Source organism: Pongo pygmaeus, chromosome X, assembly GCF_028885625.2.
Source record: "Pongo pygmaeus isolate AG05252 chromosome X, NHGRI_mPonPyg2-v2.0_pri, whole genome shotgun sequence".
Lineage (NCBI taxonomy): Eukaryota > Metazoa > Chordata > Mammalia > Primates > Hominidae > Pongo > Pongo pygmaeus.
The window spans coordinates 101,423,514-101,449,543 of record NC_072396.2 but is presented as its reverse complement, the minus strand read 5'-3'; the positions used below and the strand labels follow the sequence as shown (position 1 = coordinate 101,449,543).

At 37.1% G+C, this 26,030-nt stretch overlaps 1 protein-coding gene across 5 annotated transcripts in view; it reads right to left on the bottom strand.

Moving 5' to 3' along the window:
* Positions 1 to 26,030, bottom strand: part of DIAPH2 (diaphanous related formin 2) — a 908,418-nt gene that overhangs the window by 99,015 nt on the left and 783,373 nt on the right. The window contains exon 28 of one of the 5 annotated variants that reach the window (XM_054470848.2): positions 23,726 to 23,868. The exons of the other annotated variants lie outside the window; for them this stretch is intronic. Within the exon in view, the coding sequence (XP_054326823.1) occupies positions 23,819 to 23,868 (50 nt within the window). The 3' untranslated portion in view covers positions 23,726 to 23,818. Of the gene's footprint in view, positions 1 to 23,725; positions 23,869 to 26,030 lie in introns of those variants that run through there. 5 annotated transcript variants of the gene reach the window in all.

Sequence of the window (26,030 nt, the reverse complement as noted above, 5' to 3'; positions counted from 1 at the left end):
GCTGGATTACAGACATGAGCCACCACATCTGGCCCTAACAGAGGTAGAAATTATTTTTAAAAAAATAACCAGGCCGGGTGTGGTGGCTCACGCCTGTAATCCCAGCACTTTGGGAGGCTGAGGCGGGCGATCACCTGAGGTTGGGAGTTCGAGACCAGCCTGACTAACATGGAGAAACCCCATCTCTACTAAAAATAAAAAATTAGCCGGGCATGGTGGTGCATGCCTGTAATCCCAGCTACTCAGGAGGCTGAGGCAGGAGAATAGCTTGAACCCGGGAGGCAGAGGTTACAGTGAGCCGAGATTGTGCCATTGCACTCCAGCCTGGGCAACAAGAGTGAAACTCCATCTCAATAAATAAATAAATAACTAAATAAATAAATAAATAAATAAAATAACCAAACAGAAATTCTGGTTCAGTGACTGAACTGAAAAATCACTACAGTGATTAAACAGCAGACTTGATTAAGCAGAAGGAATCAGTGAAACTGAAGACAAGTCACCCAAATTATGTAGCTAGAGGAGCAAAAAGCAAAGAATGATAAAGAATGAAGAAAACCTAAGCTACTTACTGAACATCATCAAGCAGACCAATACATTCATTATGGGAATCTCAAAGGAGAAGAGAAATAGGCAGGGGGAAAAGCTTATATAAAGAACTCATGGAGGAAAACATCTCAAATCTGGGGAAGGAAATGGATATCCAGATTCATGAAGCCCAAAGAATGCCAAATTAGAGAAACCCAAAGAAGTCTTCACTGAGATACAATATAATCAAATTGCACAAAGTCAAAGAAAAATTTTAAAGGAGCAAGAGAAAAGTGACTCATGATGTAAAGTGAGTCCTCAATAAGACTATCAGTGGATTTCTTAGCAGAAACCTTGCAGACCAGAAGGCAGTGAGCTTATAATATTCAAAGTGCTGAAAGAAAAACAAAATGCCAATCAAGAATACTATATCTGGCAAAATTGTCCTTCAAAAGTGAAGGAGAGATAAAGACTTTCCCAAACAAAAGGCACGGGAGTTCATCCCACTAGACGTGATGCTAATGGGAGTTCTTCAAGTAGAAATAAACAGATGCTAAAACAGTAACACAAAAGCATATGAAAGAATAAAACACACTGGTATGGGCAAGCATACAGACAAACACAGAATACTATACATATATAAATATATATATATATATATATTTTTTTTTTTTTTTGAGACAGGGTTTCATTTCTATTGCCTAGGCTAGACTGCAGTGGCATGATCACAGCTCACTGCAGCCTTGGCTAATTCTCCCACCTCAGCTTCCTGAGAAGCTGGGACTATAATTGTGCACCATCATGCCTGGCAAATTTTTTGCATTTTTAATAGAGACAGGGTTTTGCCATGTTGCCCAGGCTGGTCTTGAATTCCTAGACTCAATGAATTTGCCCACTTTGGCCTCCCGAAGTGCTGGGATTAGAAGCCACTGTGCCCAGCCCGGATACTACAATAATGGTGGACTGTAAATAACTTTAAACTCTACTATTAAAGTTAAAAGTCAAACATATTAAGATTATAACTACACATTTGTTAATGGATACACAATATAAAAAGATTTAAACTATGACATCAATAACAAAGTATGGTGAGGGAGAAGTAAAAGTGGAGGGTTTTTGTATGTGAGTGCAGTTAAGTTGTCAGCAGCTTAATACAGAACTGCTGTAACTGTAAGACAATCTATGCAAGCTTCATGGTAATCATAAAGAAATTAACTATAGAAGATACATAAAAGAAATAGAAGAAGGAACCAAAGCATATCACTACAAAAAATCAACAAATCACAAAAGAAGATAGCAAGAGAGGAAAACAGGGGCAAAAAGACTACGAAACAGAAAACAATCAACAAAAGGGCAACAGTAAGTCCTTCCCTATCAATAATTACTTGAAATGTAAATGGAGGCCTGATGCGGTGGCTCACGCCTGTAATCCCAGCACTTCGGGTGGATCATGAGGTCAGGAGATCGAGACCATCCTGGGCAACATGGTGAAACCCTGTCTCTACTAAAAATACAAAAATTAGCCGGGCGTGGTGATGCACGCCTATAGTCCCAGCTACTTGGGAGGCTGAGACAGGAGAATCGCTTGAACCCGGGAGGCAGAGGCTGCAGTGAGCCAAGATCGCGCCACTGCACTCCAGCCTGGACAACAGAGCAAGACTCTGACTCAAAAAAAATAAAATAAATAAATAAATGCAAATGGATTAAACTCCCCAAACAGAAGACACAGAGTGGCAGAATAGATAAATAAACAATATCTAATTATATGCTACCTATAAGAGACTACACTTAGCTTTGAGGACACACATAGCCTGAAAGTAAAGAGACAGAAAAAGATATTCCACACAAATGGTAACCAAAAGAGAGCAGGAGTGGCTATACTTTATGTGAGACAAAATAGACTATAAGTCAAAAACCGACGTAGAGGCGAAAAAGGTCATTATATAATAATGAAAGCAATTCATCAGGAAGATATAACAATTATAAATCCATATATGCACCAAATATTAGAGCATCTAAATATACAAAGTAAACACTGACAGATCTGAAGTAGGAAAGAGACAGCACTATGGTATTAGTAAGATAATTCATATCCCACTTTTGATAATGAATAGAACATCCAGGCAAAAAAAAAAAAAAAATCAATAAGGAAACAATAGACTTGAACAACACTACAGAGCAAGAAGAACTAAAAGACATACAGAAAACATTTCACCCAACAGTTGCGAAATACACATTCTTCTCATGCACATGTGGAACATTCTCCAGAATATATCACGTGTTAAGTCACAAAAAAAGTCTCAACAAATTTAAGACTGAAATCCTACACAGTATCTTTTCTGACTACAGTGGAATGAAACTAGAAATTAATAGCAGAAGGAAAATTGGATAATTTACGAATATGTGGAAATGAAACAACACACTCTTTAAAAACCAATGGGCCAATGAAGAAATCAAAAGAAAAATTAGAAAATATCTTAAGACATGCAAAAATGAAAATACAACATACCAAAACTTATGAGATAGAGCAAAAGCAATTCTAAGAGGGATATTTACAGTGATAAAATGCCTACATTAAAAAAGTAGAAAGATCTCAAATAAACAATCTAATGTTATACATCGAGCTAGAAAAAGAACAAATTTAGAAGAAGCCCAACATTAGCAGTAGCAAGGAAATAACAAAGATTAGAGCCAAAATAAATGAAATAGAGAATAGAAAAACAGTAGAAAAAAAATCAGTGAAACAGAAAATTGTTTTTTTCAAAATCAGTGAAACAGAAAATTGTTTTTTTCTGAAAATATAAACAAAATGGAAAAATCCTTATACTAAAAAAAAAAATTCAAAATCAGAAATGAAAGATGAGACATTAGAACTGATGCCACAGAAATAAACAGGATCAGAAGAGACTACTATGAAGAATTATACACCAACAAATTGGATAATCTCGAAGCAATGGTTATATTCACAGAAATATACAACCTACCAAGGGTAAATCATGATGAAATCGAAAATCTAAACAGACCAATAACAAACAAGGAGACTGAATCAGTAATCAAAAACCTCCGCAAAAAGAAAAATCCAGCATTAGATGGTGTCAGTGGTGAATTTTATCAAATATTTAAGGAAGAATTAACCCCAACACTTTTTAAAGACTTTAAGAGAGTACACTTCGAAACTCATTCTATCAAGCCAGTATTACCCTAATACAAAGTCACAGACACTACAAGAAAGGAAAACTACAGACCAGTATCTTCGATGAAAACAGGTGTGAAAATTCCCAAGAAAATATTAGCAAACTGAATTCAACACTAAGTTCTAAAAAATCATACATCATGATCAAATGGGACTTATCCCTAATATGTGAGGATGGCTTGAACATATGCAAATCAATTAATGTGCTATACCACATTAATAGAATGAAGGATAAAAATCACACAATCATCCCAATAGATGCAGAAAAAGCATTTGAAAAAATTCAACACCTTTCCATGATAAACACTATCAATAAATTAGATATACAAGGAATTTACCTCAACACAATTAAGGCCATATATGAAAAGCCCACTGCTAATATCAAACTAACGATAAAACACAAAGTTTTTCTTCTCATATTAGGAAATGGAAAGAGTGCCCACCCTCACCATTTATATTCAAGATAGTACTGGAAGCTCTAGCTGGAGCAACTAGACAAGAAAAAAAAAAAATAAATAAAAGACATTAAAATTGGGAGGAAAAAAAAAGAAGTAAAACTATCTATGTTTGCAGACACGTGATCTTATATAGAGAAAACCCTAAATATTCCACAAAAAACTGTTAACACTAATTAAAAAATTCAGCAAAGTTGCACGATACAAAATCAACATACAAAAATCAATTGCATTTCTGTACATTAACAATAAACTACTCAAAACAAAACTGAGAAAGCAATCCCATTTGCATAGTATCACAAAGAATGAAATACTTAGGAATACATTTAACCAAGGCGGTGAAAGACTTGTACAGCGAAAACTACATAACGTTGATGAAACAAATTAAAGACAACATATATAAATGAGAAGATATTCAGTGAAAGACTTAATATTGTTAAAATGTCCATACTACTTAACATAATCTATAGATTCAATGCAATCCCTTTAAATGTCCCAATGGCATTTTTCAGAGAAATAGAAAAACCCATCGTAAAATTCATAACTACAAAAGACCATGAATAGCCAAAGAAATCTTGAGAAAGAAGAACATAGCTGGATTCGCCACACTTCCTTAGTTTAAAATATATTACAAACCTTTAGCAATTTAAACAATATGGGACTGACATAAAAACAGACATGTAGACCAAGGAAACAGAATAGAGAGCCTAGAAATATATCCATGCATATATGGTCAACTGATCTTTGTATGGGGTGCCAAGAACACAGAATGAGAAAAGGAAAGTCTCTTCAACAATTGGTAGTGGGAAAATTGGATATGGACATGCAAAATAACGAAATTGGATCTTCATCCCACATTATATATAAAAATCAACTAAAAATGGGTTAAAGATTTAAACATAAGACCTAAACCTACAAAACTCCTTGAAGAAAACAAAGGGGAAAAGCATCATGGTATTGGTCTGGGCAATGATTTCTTGGATATGACACCAAAAGCATAAGCAGCAAAAGCAAAAACACAGTGAGATTACATAAAACTAAAAAGCTTCTGTACAGCAAGCAATCAAAATGAAAAGGCAATTCACAAAAATGAGAGAAAATATTCGCTAGCTGCATATCTGATAAAGGGCTACTATCCAAAATGTATCAAAATACATAAGGAACTCAAATAACTCAAGATCAAAAAAACAAAACAGCCGGGTATGGTGGCTCATGCCTGCAATTTCAGCACTTTGGGAGGCCGAGGCAGGCAGATCACCTGAGGCTGGGAGTTCAAGACCAGCCTGACCAACATGGAGAAACCCCATCTCTAATAAAAATACAAAATTAGCTAGGCATGGTGGCGCAGGCCTGTAATCCCAGCTACTCGGGAGGCTGAGGCAGAAGAATCGCTTGAACCCAGGAGGTGGAGGTTGTGGTGAGCCAAGATTGTGCCATTGCACTCCAGCTTGGGTAATAAGGGCGAAACGCCATCTCAAAAACAAAATGAAACAAAACAAAATAAAAAACAAAAAAACTCCCAAATAGCCAGTTTAAAAAATAAGGCAAGATTTTGAATAGACATTTCTCCAAAGTAGACATACAAATGGCCAACAGGTATGTGAAAAGATGCTCAACATCACTAATCAAGGAAATGCAAATCAAAAAGTACAATGAGATGTCACCTCACCCCAGTTAGGATGTCTACTATTTAACAACAACAACAAAAAATGTAACAGGCATTGTTAAGGATGTGAAGAAATTGGAACCCTTATACAACTGTTAGTGGGATTGTAAAATAATGCAGCCATTATGGAAAACAGTATGAAGCTTCCTCAAAAAATTAAAAACAGACTTACCAGATGATCCAGTAATCCCTCTTCTGGGGGATATGTCCAAAAGAATTGAGGCCGGGCGCGGTGGCTCATGGCTGTAATCCCAACACTTCGGGAGGTCAAGGCAGGCAGATCACGAGGTCAGGAGATCAAGACCAACCTGGCTAACATGGTGAAACCCCATCTCTACTAAAGATACAAAAAATTAGCCGGGCGTGGTGGCACTTGCCTGTAATCCCAGCTACTCAGGAGGCTGAGGCAGGAGAATCGCTTGAACCCAGGAGGTGGAGGTTACAGTGAGCTGAGATCACGCCACTGCACTCCAGCATGGGTGACAGAGCGAGACTCTGTCTCAAAACAAACAAACAAAAAAGAATTGACAGCAGGATCTCAAAGAGATATCTGCACTCCCATGTTCACTGCAGCATTATTCACAACAGCCAAGATAGGGAAATAATCCAAATGTCCATCAGTGAATGAATAGAGTAAATGGAGTAAATGTGGTATGTACGTACAATGGAATATGATTCAGCCTTAAACACAGAAAGAAATCCTGCCATATGTGACAACATGGTTGAACCTGGAGACATATGCTAAGTGAAGTAAGACAGGCACAGAAAGACTCATACTGCGGGATTCCACATTTATGAGCTATTTAAAAGAGTCAAACTCATAGAAACAGAGTAGAATGGTGGTTGCCAGGGTCTGGGGAGAAGGAGGAGTGGGGAGTTGCTGTTCAACAGGTATAAAGTTTCATTTGTGCAAGATGAATAAATTCTAGAGATCTATTGTATGGCGTAGTGCCTATAGTTAACAATATTGTATTGTGCACTTAAAGATTTGATAAGAGGGTAGATCTCTTGTTAAGTTTTCTTCCTACAACCAAAAAACAAATATAGCCAAATTTTTAAAAAGGAAAAATAACAGCTTGCTGTTTCTGAGAGGTAAACAAGTGACTACCTACTTGCACTGGGCTAGTAGGCATATATGTAGTATATGAATAGTCTGGGCTAAATAGTATGTGTAAATATATCACTAGCAATAAAATTAAGGTCTGTGAATAATTTTTAGTCAATGCTTAGAATGGCCACAGGTAGCACACCAGGAAATGGCTAGGAAGTGCTCCCACTGCCTGGGTAATTTTAAAAGTCATTTGTAACATATATACTGTTCAGGTAACAGATAAACCCTAGGTTAGGTTTATCTTTCATTTCTTATAGCTCTTTTTCTCTAGCACGAGAATCCAAAAAGGACTTAGAGAACACTGGTACAAAGAAGGGTGTATCAAAAACAAATGTTACTCTTTTGGTCTAGAGTAACTTTAGAGGATAAGTTTAGGACACTAAAACTATAGGTGTGCTGGAAGTTCCATAATTGACTTTCAAATGCTATCTTCCAGTAGTCAAAACTACTCATTTGCTTAAGTTAAGGAGTATATAACATTGCAATTGAATAATAATTGTGAAAGACATCGCCATTTCCATCAGTATTTTTATTTTAAATTACTCCAGGTATCTTGTGTATTTTTTTTAAGAGAAGCCCAAATTAAATGCAGTTTATTTTTCTTGAAAAGAAATGCTGATCTCTATTCATAGCCTGTTAATAGCATTATTTCTTTTTTTTTTTTCCTTTCGGTACACACAGAGGAAGGGAGGGGAGGGGTGTAAAGGAAGGGAGTGTTATACAGACTTTTTTGTAGAAGTGGGATTTTTTGCACCTTCAATTACCTCATGGCAGGTGCAATGACCACTTTGTGCTCTCTTGAGGACAAAAGTGGCAATCTGTACTTACAAATACATGATCATATCAGTAAAAATGAGGCCATGCTGAAAATTTGCCCCGAGATGTTTAAAGGACACTGAATTTTGACTCAGATTTACACATAAGTCAATGCCAAATGACAAATTTCAAGCTTCACAAGTTCAGACATTGATCAGGGAATTGGAGCTTCAAAGCCATAAAGCTGAAAGCTTTTGGACCAAGGAATATTCAACAAAAGCTGTGTAAAAATGCATCAATGCAGTGTAATCACCTCAAGCAAAAATCAGCAAGGCACAACAATGAAGAATTCAAATTTAATCTATCTTTTGGACTTCCTTGGAAAATGAGAATACAATCACGGTCAAAAGTTGATAACATTTTCAAATGACTTTCAGTCCATTTGAATAGGTATGAAATAATACCATTTGTTTGTATAGCATTTAGTTTACAAACGCTTCCTGGATACATTACCACATTTCTTTTCACTTCAAGGCTGTGAGGTGGGGCGAATATAATTATCCTTATTTTATAGATGGGGGCACTGAGGGTAAGAGGTTTGTCTGAAGTAACAGAGCTAGTAAGTTTTGGGATTAGATTTTTTTAAAAAAATCTAGTGATCTTTTCTCTATTTTAGGCTATGAAGACAAAGAATCTGTCAGTTTAGACGTGGTATTATTTGATGAATTATCTTTGGGTGTGAGACAGGTAGTGCTACTAGTCACACTGTGAATTGCCTTTGGTATTTACAGTATCACATTGACATCCCAGACATTTTTCCCTCTCATTCATCAAATTCAGTACCTAAATGCTCTTTAATTACACATTCACATGTGAATAATGTATATATCTAGTTATCTACATAGAGTTGGTATTAATAAGAATGTTCTGCTCTATGCCAGTAAGCATGTGCTACTACTTTAGTTTAAAATAGTTTTGTTTTCCCACTGGGTAAGATGAAGTGATGGGGATGATATTTAATCTTTTCTTTTTTTTTTTCTTGCTCTGTCGCCAGGCTGGAGTGCAGTGGCGCAATATCACTCACTGCAACCTCCGCCTCCCAGGTTCAAGCGATTCTCCTGCCTCAGCCTCCTGAGTAGCTGGGACTACAGGCACGTGCCACCACGCCTGGCTAATTTTTGTATTTTTAGTAGAGATGGGGTTTCACCGTGTTAGCCAGGATGGTCTCGATCTCCTGACATCGTGATCTGCCCGCCTCAGTATCCCAAAGTGCTGGGATTACAGGCGTGAGCCACCACACCTGGCCTGATGTTTAATCTTATACATCCTTGAGACATGAGAAAGTACCGTCTATGTTAATATAAAATTGAAATAGAAACTATTATTTACAAGAAGGCAATATGAACAACCCATAGAAAAGAACCTATTTCTAAATCATAAAAGATAAACGATATCAATAATATTGACTATGTATTGATATTAGAATCACCAGCTACTGTGCTGTGTTTTATATTCATTATGTTATTTAATTCTCAGAACAACCCTACTAGGTAGGCATTGTTACATACATTTCATGGATGAGGAAATTAAGTTTTAGAAAGGCTAATTTGCCTAAGTTTATACAACTAGTAATGGTAAAAACGGAATTAGATTCCAGTTGATGTAATTAAATATTGCTCTTTAACTATTATGTCTCTGGTATTCAAACTTCAGTAGTATGTAGAAAAATGATCTGGGCACTTGTTAAAATGTAGATTCCTGAGCACCATATACTGTGATTCAAGACCTGGGGTGTGGTCTGATAATCTAAATTTTTTAAAAATTTATGATTGATATATAATAACTATATATATTTATGGGGTACAACGTGATGTTTTGATATAGGTATACATTGTACAATGAATTTTAGTAAGTTTCCCAGGTAATTCTCATGATTTTTTAAAAAGATTTCCAGATATACTGTCATACATTATACTGACAGCTAACACTGTTTCCTCCATATTAATTTTGTATGAATCTTTAAAAATAAGTCATACATTTGAGGGTTTTGGTTGTTGTTGTTGTTGTTTTAACTCAGAAAGTTTAATGTCTCACTGTAGTTGAGAACCTTACCAGGAAAACAGAAATTGTGATGTGACAGTATTGATATTTGCATAACAGCTGCATATGTATGACACATTCAATGAGGCCAAACAACAGGCTTTCTCTGTAGGTATAAGTAGAGGCAGCTAGCTAGGTACGTAAATGAAGAAAGGAGAAATGAAGATAGAAGGGAGAGGGAAGAAAAGAGAGAAAGGCAGCAAAGTTAAAGGACTGATCTACTTTTGAACACAAGTATATTTCTCTCAAAAGACAAACAGGTTCTGATTAAAATTTGTGTTTCGACAGCTATGTCTTTTATCTGGTTTGTTTAGGTTCTTAAATGGAATGACAGGGCACACAATCCAATTGGCAGTTGTGATTAAGAGGTCAGGCAGTGAATTCAGTACTTTAAAAAACTCTTTCTCTCTCTCTCTCTTTTGCCCTCTTCAACTGGCACTTTAGTCTCCTAACTTATTCATATCAGCAGGAAGCAATGGCTGAACACCAACCTCTACTCACAAATCTAAGGACAAGCTTCATTATTACCTATTGCTTCAAGGAAATTCAGTGATGTTTAGATAATCCGGGCACATATATAGCTTTTCAGTCTCAATTATTGTTTTCTTTTTCTCCTTCTGAACTATCAATCTAGTATGAAAAGCTTAAAAATTAAAAGGCTTTTTAGAAAAGAAATCACTTTTGTCTCTATATAAAAGAAGAGCAAAAAAGGTACTCCCAAAGGACAGAGTCTGTTAAAAATCAGATTATTTCCACCACACTCCCCTATTATTCACTTGTCAGTAAAATATGTCCTCTCATTGTCTTGGTTTGAATGCCTATTTTTATCTGACTGGAGCTATATGGTCATTTTTGTATTTATTACTAAGTTCTTTAGGTTTCTACTCCCCCCACCCCAGAGCATGTTTTTCTGCTCTTAAAAACTGGGCCACATGCCTCTGAGGAGAAGTAGTGCATTATTTCATTCCCACCTTTTCTTCTTTTTTGGCATCTCTGAGGCTGCTATGCCCAGAAGTGCTTCCACTCAAGCTGGACCATCAAATCAATTATCACAGCAGTCTGCTTTCTAAATATGAATGGCAATGAATGACAACAGGAAAGGCAAACTTTCAACTTTGATTTGTCATTGGTAATGCAAATCTTTTTTTTTTTCTTTTTGGTCCCCTCCTCTTTTCCTTTTATATCTCTCTCAATTTCTCCCTGTCTCTCCCTCTCAATCTCTGTCCCTCATAGATGTTTGAGAGAGTCCAGCCATTTGGCCAAATTCTCCCCCCTGCTGTTGGCAGCTGCATTGTATCAAATCTTCAAATGAAAGCTTCACCTTTGTGAGTCAAAGTCACAAGAGAAAAATGGTATGGGGAGCCATTATTGCTATAAAATCTCTTTCTGCTAACCTCTGAGCCTGATTATTCCTGCATCTGAAGAAGCACAACAATGTTGCATCCTTATTCATTTGGGCTGTTTAAAATTCTTGCCTGCTCCAGTATTTGAAGCTTCAATTGTTTTGTGCTTAATGTTGTTCATTTCATATCAAGCTCTTGGTTATGTGAAATACTTTAATTTTTAAAATGTTATTATATCCTAGCTGTTTAAAAAGATTGAGAATGCCATAAAGAGAGAGACTGGTTTAAGCAAACCATAACTAGCTTTAATAATGCTGTATGTGGTCATTAATCCATCACTTTTGTGAGGATGTCTGCAATTTCTAGTATACTTAGTGCTTTACGTTTCTTTTCTCAAGCTGACAGCAATTCTTTTCATTGGCCAAAGATGCCACACTTTTACCAGTTATATTTATAAATATTACTTTAAAAAATGAGTTCAAAGCAGTAACATCACTTGAAAATAGCAGGCAAGAGAATAAATTATGCCAACCACTGTTAACCAGAAATTCTGTGCCAGAGTCTTAGAATATATTGTCTTCATTTAGTCAAATAATGGTGAGTTGTGCAAGGCTGTGCCTAGAGCCAATTTAACTGGTGAATTAAGGTGTCGGCTCTGTCAAAATTGGTCAACCATCACTGAATAATACTCAACTACAAACTACTTTATGACATGCATACACTGTTTTTCATGGGGGTGGGGGCAGTAGGGAGTAGAGATACAAAAGAGTATGAATTATAATTCCTATTCTCTAGAATCTCATTGAGGAGATAACGACAAAGACTCTCTCCTTTGACCAAACTTGAGTCAGATTCTTCTGAGCTCCCTTTTTAACTAGACCCAAACTTAGGCTCTGTCCCTGGCTCATTTAGTCCTGTTTTAGCAGAAATACTACTGGGTTAGTTTAGTGCAGATCCCCCACCCTTGATATCTGATCAAATTCCTTATTCTTCACTCTGGATATCTTATCATCTTGGTCTGACTTCAGCAAGAATCCTGTCAAGTCAGTTTAGCTGGAATGCCCTTAGGCCTGATGTTTCCTCTTAGTAATTTTCCATCAATCGACCCCCACCCTGGTTCATGGCTATAAATGTCCACTTGGTACTTCTTGTGTGTGGAGTTAAGCTTAATCTCACTACTCTACTACAAAATTCCACTGTAGTAGTCCCTCTGAATGAAGTCAGCCTTACCATCTTTAACAAGTGTCAGAATAATTTTTTCTTTAACAATAAAACAAAGAGATGTAAAAACAAAACTATAATATAGGGTACTTTTTGCTAAGTGTCAACAGAACTACATAGAGAGTATAAGTTATGTAATCACAGCAAGCAGATTACTTTCAAATGGGGAATTCGACAAAGCCTTGATGAGGTAGATGGGATCTGAGCTATGCATAGTGAAAGCCTGGGTGAAGTTTTCATAGGTAGAAAGTAAGAGGGAGATTATTCCCAATGGGGAAGTAAACAGCTTAAATTGATTTACACATTGTTTATTTGGAAATATTATTTCTGAGCTCAATACTCTTTAGCATCTAACTTTATAAATGGTTAACGAAAAAAGGACAAAAGAAACATGCATAAGGTAGAAGAGGGTAGTCAATAATGGACGACCATTCTAAGAAACAGTCTTTCTGCAGCTTACTCTTAGGCTTGTGGGTATGATATGCTGGGTCAAAGGTGGCTCTCAAGGGATCGGTAATAATTATAACAAATGTGATCCTAATTCAGCTGATCAGGGTTTGTATAAGATTGGTCCTGATCTCGTAAGGAATGGTGAGTTGCTCCAAAGATCTTAATGTTCTATTACTATCTAGATTTATATTTTATAAAATATGAAGACATCTTAGGCTGAAAGTAGATGTCCTACGGTAGTTGCAAGCTATGACTGTTGCAGTCCAGAGCTGTATGTATTCTTTGGGGACTTTTCCTCGGCCAGTGTCCACAACTTCTGTATTAGTTTCCTAGGTCTGCCGTAATAAACTATGACAGACTGGGTGACTTACAATAACAGAAATGTATTCTCTTGCAGCTCTGGACACAAGAATTCTGAAGTTAAGGTACAGGGCAGGGTTGGTTCTTTTGAAGGTTCTGATGGAGAATTTGTTGCACTTCTCTCTCCTAGCTTTTTATGGTAGCCATCAATCCTTGGGATTCCTTGGCAGTCGCATCACTCCAATCTATGCTTCCACAGTTATGTGGCATTCTCCCTGTGTGTCTTTGTGTCCCACATGGCCTACTTAAAAGGTAGTCATTGGATTTAGGGTGCACCCTCATCCAGTATGACCGTATCTTAACTTGATTACATTTTCAAAGCCTCCAATCACAAACAAGGTCCTATTCACAGATACTGGGGATTAGGACTTAAACATACCTTTTTGGGTGACAATTCAACCCATAACTCTTTCATAGCCTATTATTAAAGTACTATTTTCCTAAATGGGATTACTTAATTCCATCCCAATGATTCATTTCCCAGAATTTTTTTTTCCTTTTGAAATAAGCAAGTTCATATAACATCTACCTAATAATCTGACTTTCAACTAAAATGGGATGTCTAATTTCTAATCGAGTTTAGTACATATTAGAGCTGTCTTCAAAATCTACTTCACATAGTGAAAGCAAGGTAGTACAGTCAAAGTTACATTAGGCCCTGTGGGGAGATAAAAAAAAATGATAAAAAAAAAAAACTGGCTCCTACTCTCATATAGTTTACAGCCTTGAGGTTTCACAGCATAGAATGTTCACAATGGAAGGGATCATAAACATCATCTATTCTAAACCATTCATTTTATAGATGAGGCCTTTGAGGCCCAGTGAGGTTAACTAATTTGCCCAGGGCTCACAAAGTTAATTGGGGAAATAGAACATGCAAGGGAAACAAATGAAGGGCACAATTTTAAAGAAATCCAGCTACTCTTCTGCTTTTGTGTATGAGGTACACAGTGAATGCTGATGATGTGCCATAGAGATTAGATCGAAGTCTGGCAGTCAATAGCAATTCTGGAGTAGATGCCAAGGCTCTTCAACTCCTTTGCTCTCATCTCTGTAGCCTCCCAGAAAGCAAAATAACTTCCTGACCTTTATTTTCCTGGGGCATGGGCTTAACTCAAGTTTCAGTTGTCTGGGGAAGCAATACCTTTAGAGTAGAAAGCACAAGGCTGTGCTGCTCTACCTGTTGTAATTCTCTGATGACCATAAACTAATGGTAGAGAAGTAGCCCCCAGGGTGGGTGGGGTCGGGAAGAAAGGATTCAGGAGTTACAGATTTGCTATAGATAACAGAACTGTGATGCACAGTTCACTCTTTCCTGTTTCAAAAAGGAAATATGTAGTATAACTGATTTTGAAGGGAAAAAAAGGGTAAATTGCCTACTTCAAAGACAACCAATTGCTGGAATAGCTTTCAAATCAGTTTGTAAGTCAAAGCTCTTCTTTCCTTTCTCCTTTAACAGAAAATGTTTGATATACCAAAAAATTAACAAACAAAAAAATCAAAAAACTACCATTAATGTAATTAAAAACAACCAATCACTGGAGTAAAAGAACAATGAGGTACCATGGCATTCTATCATTACCTAACTAAAGATTTAACAGAACAACAAAGAAACTGAAAAAAATGATAAGAAATTACAGGAAGAAACCAAGATTTTGCATATCTGTTTATTTTTCAACTGGCATTGAATCATCATTAACTGAGCCTACTTTCTCTGAATTAATGGAACTAACATTTAATCTGACTTGCCTAATATGGGGATAAGCTTACTCCTTATAAAATGTACAAGATTTAAAATTAAAGTAGAAAAGCATCACTTTCCAAGCCTACTGTTTTGGGATGCAGTGAACAATTAACTGTGTTTCTACCAATTTATTCAAAATTTCATTCAAAATATTCTTTACATAATTATATTTCTTAGAGCTGTTTAAGAACTGCAATTTCAAATTAGGTGATTTCAAGTACACCTAGATGTGAATTAACATAAATTTTAGCATCATCAACTTGAAAACAGAGCTTCAAAGAAACCAAGTAACATGTTATAGATTAACATAAACAAATGTACATAATCAGAGATTCAAAGACATAGTAGAATGTCACATTTTCTTTGGAGTTTTGAAAAAAGAATAAAATTTGACAAATAATGCATTATAATGATCACCTCCATGGATGTCTAAGTATGGAATAGAATTTTTGGCTTTACTAGCAAGAAGAATTACAAATTGAATGTGTTAAGTGTATGCATATCATGCTTCCATGGGGATGATGACACAATTGTGACAATAGCAAAAAACCAACTCTCATGAAATGATCCTCCTTATAAGAAACTTACAATGCAAGCTAACTTTGGAAAACTCCACAAATGAATTAGTAACTAGAAGAGTCACTCTTCCACTTATTACTGACTTATGCCTGGAGAGCTGAGATTTTTGTCATTTATAATACAGCTGAGAAGAAGAGCTCTTTAGTGTTTTTTTCATTAGAAACTTCATGAAGATCTGTAATTGGACAAGTACCCATTACCTAGGCATTAAATCTAAATTCTATAGTAGTCCCCACACTTTACTTCATTAGTCAAACACACACACACAAATCAATGCAAGATTTCAATAAGAAATTTATAGGGAAATATAATTTCACATGATAGTTCGTCTTACTGTACTTCAATTTAGTACTGATTTGATTCGCCTTCTGAAAACTGTAGAGCTGATTCACTAGTGTAACTTTTTCTTTCTAATACAATGGATTATTTAAACTAAAAAGGATATGTGTGTATATATATACATGTATACACACACACACACACACATATATATATATATATTTTTTTTTTAGACGGAGTCTTGTCCAGGTTGGAGTGCAATGGCACAATCTTGGCTCACTGCAACCTCTGCCTCCCAGGCTCAAGCCATTCTCCTGCCTCAGCCTCCAGAGTAGCTGGGATTACAGGCATTTGCCACTACTCCTGGCTAATTTTTGTATTTTTAGTACAGACAGGTTTCACCATGTTGGTCAGGCTGGTCTCGAACTCCTGACCTCAGGTGATCCACCCACCTTGGCCTCCCAAAGTGCCGGGATTACAGGTGTGAGCCCCAGCACATGTTCTATATATATTTTTTGAGACAGAGTCTCACTCTGTTGCCCAGGCTGGAGTGCAGTTGCATGATCTCTGCTCACTGCAACCTCCACCTCCCAGGTTTAAGCAATTCTCCCTGCCTCAGCCTCCCAAGTAGATGGGATTACAGAGGCCAGTTACCATGCCTGGCCAATTTTTGTATTATTAGTAGAGATGGGGTTTCACCATGTTGGCCAGGCTAGTCTTGAACCCCTGACCTCAGGTGATCTGCCCACCTTGGCCTCCCAAAGTGCTGGGATTACAGGGGTGAGCCACTGCACACGGCCATAAAAAGGATGTGTGTGTGTGTGTGTGTGTGTGTGTGTGTGTGTATACTTTTTTTTTTTTTTTTTTTGATACAGAGTTTTGCTCTTGTTGCCCAGGCTGGAGTGCAATGGCGCAATCTCGGCTCACCACAACCTCCACCTCCCTGCTTCAAGCGATTCTCCTGCCTCAGCCTCCTGAGTAGCTGGGATTACAGGCATGTGCCACCACACCTGGCTAATTTTGTATTTTTTTTAAGTAGAGACAGGGTTTCTGCATGTTGGTCAGGCTGGTCTCGAACTCCCTACCTCGGCCTCCCAAAGTGCTGGGATTACAGGCATGAGCCATGGCGCCCGGCCATGTATATTTTTTTAAGCAGTATTACTCATTCAATTGAAAAAATTAATTCTACAGCTCAGGCATTTTTGAAGTCATATTTCATACTACAAGTTCTATACAAAAGCACTGTTTAAGCTCTTAAATATTGGTTACATTTCAGAATTTCAGTCCTCAGACCCAGAAGACATGATTTAATTAAGATTAGGCAAGATGCAGACATGTATTGTATACAATGGTAGCAGAAAGGACCTTTAGCGTGCCTCTACCTTTGCTATTTTGCTAACATAAACCCAAGCTGAACTTCACTCATTTTTTATGCAAATCCTTGGCTGGGGAGTGGCCTAAGTGTAAATTTACACTTTCTACCACTAATGTGTTAAGCCAGGACTTCTCTTAACTCCATGTGGAAGGTACAGCTATACTTTACAACCAAATCAAAACACCATAGTCAATTATGGGTATATATTTCATGACTTTAACTAAAATGTGAACATTACTTGTCCAATCTTTATGTTACTGTGATGTGACTGATCTTTAAATAGACTCAAATTAATGAGAAAATATGGACATTTCGCTTAAAAATGAAAGACTCAGATGATAGGAAATTTGTCTCAAATGTTAATATTAATGTGTTGGGTTCTAACAACACAAAGCTCCAATTAAACGAAATTTTACATATAATGTGATGCACATAGGTAGATTTCTAATGTTTTCCTGATGACTCACGTAGAGTGCTTTATTTTTAAAAAACTGGTTATGTTGTTCACTTCAGGTTTACAATATTAATGCTATTTTGTGATCAATTTGGTAAGCCCTACAATATTTCCCAAAATGACTTATAGATGCAACTTGACAACTCTTTTACTTAGCTAGCATGATAATTAGAACCTAAACTTGCATTTCAGGTTGCCATATCACCTATACAGAACTGACAACAAGCTATTTTCTTCGCAAATACCTGATTGATGGTTCATTCTTAGCATGCTTGGAGAAACACATTAATAAGACAACCCATGTCTTTTTTCACTCTGTAATATCTACAGATGATCTCTATTTCAGATGACTCTAAGTAGCTAAACACGAATAAAAAAGAACACCTTTCTGGCTCATTAAGGCAATTGCTCAAGCTGTCATTAGAATTATCTCTCTGAAAATGCAGTACAGGATGCAGCAGGCCTTGTCTGCTGCAGAAACTAATGGTACAGAGCTACCTTTTGACAGCAGGACTAAATTTACATACTTTCCATATTCAGTGAGTAAAGGAATAATTTACAATAATCAAATATGCTATCTTTGGGGCATTTTCTCCTCATTTGAAATACATCTGTCTACTTTGTAGGCCTAGTCATCGACAACCGCATAGGAAATGAATTAATTGAGCCAAAGCAAAAGGAGGCCTTTTCTACTTATTTAACCCTACCCATTTTCTATAGGGCAATTGTAAATTATGCCTCAGAAGATAAATAGCAAGTCATGCCTGAAAAGATGAGATGCTCTGGTTTTCATCCTCAGACCTGCTAGGCTGACTACCTGTCAGATAAGGCAGCAGCCAGGATTATGCCTTGAAAAGCTGACAAACCAAGATTTTTATCATTAAATCAAACCTGCTGGGTTTAAACTCTGTGAACTTTAATTATCTCATATTTAATTAGAAGAACTAGATTAAACCAAAAGTGGAGGGTGGGGGGAGGTCCTGGCAAAAGAGAATCAAGGAGTTATGGGGGATGCGGAGACTTCATATCCACAAATCAGATTTCTCATTTCTAATAAAGCAAGGTTTACATTTAGAGGAGATTCAAGGAATCACTGGGCTGCACAATACTAGAAGTTATCTAGTCCATCCCAGAACGATAATCATCTACCCTGTTCTTTATTATTATTATTATTAATTTTTTTTTTTTTGAGATGGAGTCATGCTCTGTCTCTCAGGCTGGAGTGCAGTGGCACGATCTCTGCTCACTGCAACCTCTGCCTCCTGGGTTCGAGGGATTCTCCTGTTTCAGCCTCTCGAGTAGCTGGGATTACAGGCACCTGCCACCACGCCCGGCTAATGTTTTGTATTTTTAGTAGAGACAGGGTTTCACCATGTCAGCCAGGCTGGTCTCGAACCCCTCACCTCAGGTGATCCACCCGCCTCAGCCTCCCAAAGTGCTGGGATTACAGGCATGAGCCACCACGCCTGGCCTTACCTTGTTCTTTAAAATCTCTGCAGGAAGAGGTTCTGCATATTTGAAAAGGTTTAAAACTAATAAGGGCACTATAAGTCACTTTACCAGAGAATGAGAAAATGAAAATTTTTATACTTCACCAACTAAAAGATAAAAATAATCTGTTCTCCAGAGGTTGTTTTTATTACTATTTTTCTTTATTTACGGCAAGACAGCATAATTAACAGTACTTTCAGACTATCTTGTTTCATAATAGAATAGAGTCATAAGACAATGAATTATTTAACCAGTAAGTACTCATTGATGATCTACTCCAGCAGTCGGCAAACTTTCTCTGTAAAGGGTCAGATAGTAAATATTTTAGGCTTTGTGGGCCACAGAGTCTCTGTCACAATTGCCCAACTCAACTGCTGTAGCCCAAAAGCAGGCATAAATAATGTGTAAATGAATAAACGTGGCAATGTTGCAAAAAACTTTATTTATGGAAAGTTGAATTTCATATAATTTTCATGTCACAAAATATTGTTTTTCTTGTGGTTTTTGAGACAGTCTCCCTTTGTCGCCTAGGCTAGAGTGCAGTGGCATGATCTCTGCTCACTGCAACCTCTGTCTCCTGGGTTCAAGCGATTCTCCTGCCTCAGCCTCCTGAGTAGCTGGGACTACAGGCACCTGGTACCACGCCTGGCTAATTTTTGTATTTTTAGTACAGACGGGTTTCACCATGTTGGCCAGGCTGGTCTCGAACTCCTGACCTCAAGTGATCCACCTACCTCGGCCTCCCAAAATGCTGGGATTACAGGCGTGAGCCACCACGCCCAGCCCTTGTGATTGTTTTCTTACCATTTAAAATCATAAGAAACATTCTTGCTGGGCATGGTGGCTCACACCTATAATCCCAGCACTTTGGGAGGCGAAGGCGGGCAGATCACGAGGTCAGGAGTTCAAGACCAAGCCTGACCAACACGGTGAAACCCCGTCTCTACTAAAAATGCAAAAACTTAGCCGGGCGTGGTGGCAGGCGCCTGTAATCCCAGCTACTCAGGAGGCTGAGGCAGGAGAATCACTTGAGTCCAGGGGACGGAGGCTGCAGTGAGCAGAGAGTACGCCATTGCACTCCAGCCTGGGCGACACAGCGAGACTTTGTCTCAAAAATAAATTAATTAATTAATTAATTTTTTAAAAAAGAAATATTCTTAGGTTTTGGACTGGATTTGGCTTATAGGCCATAGTTTGTTATCCAATGGTCTCTTCCACACTTAAGTCACTATGAAGGGGAGAAAAAATGATACAACACATGGCTACTTTTCATAATGGTTGGGAAAACAAGACAAAAATATTTTTTAAATTGGCAAATAATATAAAGCTGCACATAATAAAGGGCTAAAGTGTGTGGGGCATCCCATAGGCTAAAAGAGTCAAGGCATGAGGAGGACATGACTCTGTGAGATCTGGAATAGTCAGAACAGGACTCATGTGTCAACTAGTTGTACCAGGAAGAACTAGGTGGACTTATATAAGTAGAGAAAAGAAGGAAAGAGCACTCCAGTTGAGAGAAATAACATAAACCAGGATAGAGAAATGTGAATTAGCAGGTTGCATTTGGGGGAATGTAGCAGAAAGGCCTGTCTAAGCAGAATCAATTGAAGAAATTAATTCAGTCACTCAATAGATAACTATTGATCACTCCTGTGTGTCAAGCATTATGCTAAACACTAGAGATACTGTGATGAGTAAGGCACAATCCTTGTCCTCCAATTGCTCACGGTCTTGTTAGAAGGACAAACAAGCAAGCAATTATAATACAGGATAAGATACTTATACTGAGGTGTAAAGCTCCCTGGAAATAACTGTAGCAATTTAAAAAATTATGTCAATTCTCAACACTCCATTCATTTGCATTTAAGGTACAGATCTGTGATTTAAACTATAAAGGGAATCCAAATGCAAAATAAAAATCCCTGTGTGACCCACACAAGGCCTGATCATTTAAATATTCAAATGTAACTGCCTTTCCTAGAGAAACAGCAAAATCACATAAACTTCCTATAAGTGATTTTTGGAAACCCTTTGAAGATTATAATTTTAAAAAGGATTATTATTTTATTAGCTTGATTCACTGCAACTGGGCATTATGTCATTGGTCCTAACAATGTGCATACACCTATCTGTAAACCTTTTCAGCAATGAGGTAAATTACTATGGAAAAGCCTGAAAGTGTTTTTTCACCAGAGATCTTTAAGAAGAGGATTTATATCTACCTGCATGAGATGGCTCAGGATCAATAATGCCTAGAACACAGCATGAATTTTCAACTCTATGATTTGAAATCTCTTAAAAGCATTCCAGTGACTATTTCTACAAATTATATCACTCATTTTTTAAAAATGTAGTAGTGCTACCAGACTTATTTGAGGTAAGAACTAAAAATTCAGCTACAAGTGTTTAGAGCACTATGACCAAAGAAAATCTGAAGGAAATCATAAATCTTTTGCATGAGCCCCTAAGTGAAAGGGAACATTGTAAGGAAATAGCATGCAGGATAGAATTAGACAAACTGGTGTTCAGATTCTGATTGAGCCATTCACCAGCTGCGACCTTGCCCAAGCTACTTAACTTCTCTAATCTTCCATTCCTTCCCCTGTAAACTTGGGAAAAGAAAACCTAATGCTCAGGAATGTTGTGAAGATGCAATGAGATGCTGTACATATGACACCTAGAACAGTGCCAAGCAAACAATAGGTACTCAAGAAATGTTAAAGTCCTCCATTCTTTCTGTGTTTTTCTTTCCTTTTTTTTTTTTTCTTGAGATGGAGTTTCACTCTCGTTGCCCAGTCTGGAGTGCAATGGCGTGATCTCGGCTCATTGCAACCTCCACGTCCCAGGTTCAAGCAATTCTCCTGCCTCAGCCTCCCGAGTAGTTGGGATTACAGGCACACCACCATGCCTGGCTGATTTTTTGTATTTTTAGTAGAGATGGGGTTTCACCATGTTGGCCAGGCTGGTCTTGAACTCCCGACCTCAGGTGATCCGCCTGCCTTGGCCTCTCAAAGTGTTGGGATTACAGGCGTAAGCCACCATGCCCGGCCCATTCTTTCTTCATTGCCAGTTTCAACTCAATTTTTTTAGGCAATGACCCTGAGCAACAGGCACAAAGATGTCATTTGCGTGGTAAGTGAGCATAAAAGGGAGAACAGGCCTATGTATGTGTAACCTTTCTTCTGTGGTTATTGTGGGTAGCATGTTGTGGGTAGTGTGACTTCACAACCAACTCTGCTATATAGAAGGCACCTGCTGAACCTCCCCTTCCTCCTGAATCCAAATATGCATCTGCATTCTCCACTTTCACTCTTTCCTTTTAATGTTCTCTCGGCCATGGACCTCTCCTCAAAAGCCAGGGTCCTTGGTGAGCGGAATAAATAAATGGTGAGAAAGACCAGAGGAAAATATAATTTTCCTAGTGATACCTCCATTTTCTACAATAGTTAAGAAATATTATTTGCTTTTTCTCAGTTCATTTCCAAACTAATTCTCACACCCTTGGAATGCTGTAATACCAATACTGCCACTTGTGAAGAGTATGTCATTCGGGCTTCTCTATACAGCATTAAAATGAGGCCTCCTCAGTAAATAATATATGTGGAAGCTTCTCTGAGCTAGAACAAGCATACCTCTTTTGTGCATAGCAACTCCCATGACCTAGAAGTGCTTCCTGCAGTTATGTTCTTATTAAGTTGAATATTTCACATGCTTTGGAGCTGAGAGCCAAGAGCCGAGTCTCTTGTGTGGTTGTTTTTTTTTTCTTAACACAGTCTTGAAATCTTCATTATCTCCAAATATTCTATCTATGTTTGCTACTAAATGTACATGTAGTAGTGCTATTGCCCAATATGATTTCTGAATGGATTAATAATAAAATCAATTTTATATTTCCAGGTACACAACTCACAGGATTCTTAAAGTATTTCGGTAGTAGAATACCAACAGGTAAAGAAATCACTGTGCTATGAATCATATCTGAAGGACTGTGATCCCACATAGGAACATGTAAATAATCAAGGGTTTAGGCAAATGATATAAACACATTTGCACAAGCCTGAATGCATAAACTTCATACATGCAAAGATATAAAAATATAAGTATTACATGAGTTATTTGCAATTATGTCTTAAAACACTCAGGGTATTTCTGAGTGTTCAAGTTAATGAAGTTCTTGAAAATATGGATTAATTTAAATATACTAAAATTATATATTACATATATGTATGTGTGTGTGTATGTGTGCATGCACATGCTATATATGGCTAATAACTGGCAAAAAAACATGGCTACCCTAGTGGCTTTTGTCTTTATGTAATAGTCACTCCAATAATGACTAGTATACATTTTAAAAACACATTCATAGGGCAGAGATCATATCTTAGACTGCTTTTGTATCCCGCTTAATGCCTGGCAGAATGTTCTGCACAACACAGTCATCTTGAATGCGAGCTAGAAATATTCATTGTAGACTATATATCTGTTTTCTTCCCAAGTCTATATTTTCTTTCCAGGCATAGATATGGTTAACCATCATGAAATCGGTATTAAGGGGCATATAGCATAAATTTTATCAGAAAGCCTTAGGCAGAAAGAAAAGAGCACCAGACAAAATGAATATCATGTTTCCACTAGAAACTTTTACTACTTGATTATCTTAAAACGTCATGTTGTACCATCACCCAATCCTGTTTAAAACAGCACTCAGGCCGTTTATGTAGCTGATCTTGGATTAGCCCTTGTTGCACAGGGATGATTTACCACTGCAGAAAAGAAGAAATAAAGAGAAAAATTATTTGAAATGTATAAATAAAAAAACATAATGCACCTAGAACACTGAATAAGACAAAACCATAAACAGCTCATTTATAATATTGATTTAGGATTGTGCTACTGTAACTTAAAATGAGAAGTTCAACAAATTAGGCCACAGATAATACACAAATCTCATATTTATTTCATTAGTTATCATGCAGGTCATGATAAACGTGTCACATAATAAAGGAATGAACTGCGTATTGCCAGCACTCCATCCCAAGCTGCATTCTTGCTTGTTTCTTTGGAAAGTTGTAAGTTAATGAATAGATGCTACTTTCTATGATACGGATGTCCTTCACTACTCGAATCTATTGAATTCAGCAATGAATACATATTCATGAATGTGAACTCTTCTCAAAACAGGGATTTAGACAGTCTATTCCATTAAACATAAGTTTATTTTTCTTCCAGGTGTCAGCTAGGAAATCAACATTTTGGTCAGTGGCCTTTTCATAATGTTTGTCCTAATGGATGCCACCTGGAAAGAAAATCAACTGATATTTAATAGAGTATATTTTCTAAATTTCCATTCTAGGAAGAGTATTATCTTAGGAAGAAGTAATTCATTCTAACTATTAGAAATTAACATAGATTCATAAATACAACTGTAGCTGAATCTGGTGCTAATTAAAACAAGAGTTAAACAAAAACTATATAATTCACTTTATTATACATTGACATTCTATTGATGATGATAATAATTAGAGTCTATGCTATCATCAACTTGATGTTTTCATAGCTATACTGTTTATCTTGGTCATCCTACTATGGTTTCTATGTATCTGATGAGGCCAACTGTGTTTTCTGTCAGTCTGTTCCAGTTACCTGTGTTTTGATTTAGTGACTTGCCACATGGATATAATGTTTTACAATCATCTAAATGGTTAATACATATTAACTAATGTTTTAGTGTTAAATGTTCACACAAAACCTAATAAACAGTGCACCTCCAAACCTTCTTGGCTTCCTTTACAAGTAATACGTTGTTTTTTTTTTTTTTTTAAAGACGTTTCAAATATCCTAGTCATGCTCAATCAGTAAATACACCAAAATCAAACCTAAATGATAGGTTTTCTAGCTATAAAACAATACACGCTTGACAATATGGAAGAAATACAGGAAATAATTTTGTCAAATTTTGTTAAAGCCAAGAGTGGGAAATGGGGCGGTAAAGGCCATATGTATGCTAGATTCATATAGTGGTTTCTGTTCTTGATGTTGAGATCAATAAACATCTGAGCACCTTTTATGTTTCCATCACAGTGGTAAAATACTGGGACTAATGAATATGACGCAAGTCCTTAACTCCTTAAAGACTTACGTACTTTGGACAACCATTCTATCCTATTCATCCTAAGTGACCACAATGATTACTAAGAGCAGCAGCCGTGCTCATAGGTGATGGTGGCCAAAGGCTGACATTTGGAACATTACAATGGGCTAATATTCTACTCTCTCACAAGGGCTGTCTCTTGTATGGACGATATGATGGCAGAAGGGATGCAATGTGGAAAAATCCTAAGTAGAAAAATTTTACTTCTGTTTATTTTTTAAAAAAGTATTCCCCTGACAGCTTGGTCTGATTGACAGCTCTTACAGATTGACCTAATGAACCTTCAGCCTGGGAGCCTTCACACATTCCCTGATAAGCAGTGAACTCAAGTTTTACTGTAGGCATCATCTCCTAAGCCCCAGTGATCTGACTAAAGTGGCATGGCCTCCAAATACCACTGCAAACATTTATTGCAGGCCAATCCCAGCAGGAACGTTGTCAAACTGATTTTTCAGCTTTTACAGGCTCTCTGCAAATCAGCCCAAATCACATTGTTCCAGGTTTAGATTAAGCATCTAATTGTGTATCCCCATGGTCTCTGCTAGGATTTTGCAAAGGTGTTAAATTCTGGTATATGAAAACATCACAGAGCCACAAGTGTATATGCAAATTATCTGCTTATTCCCCTGTAGAGTGTGAAAAATATTTTAAAGTTTTTTAAAAAACTACTATTCATCTTATAGCTATTTTAGTTGTCTGTTTCTTCCTTACCCATTAGGGCCAATTTGTAAACGTACAACAGGGAAGATGAGACAAAAGGCTGGGGCAGGAATG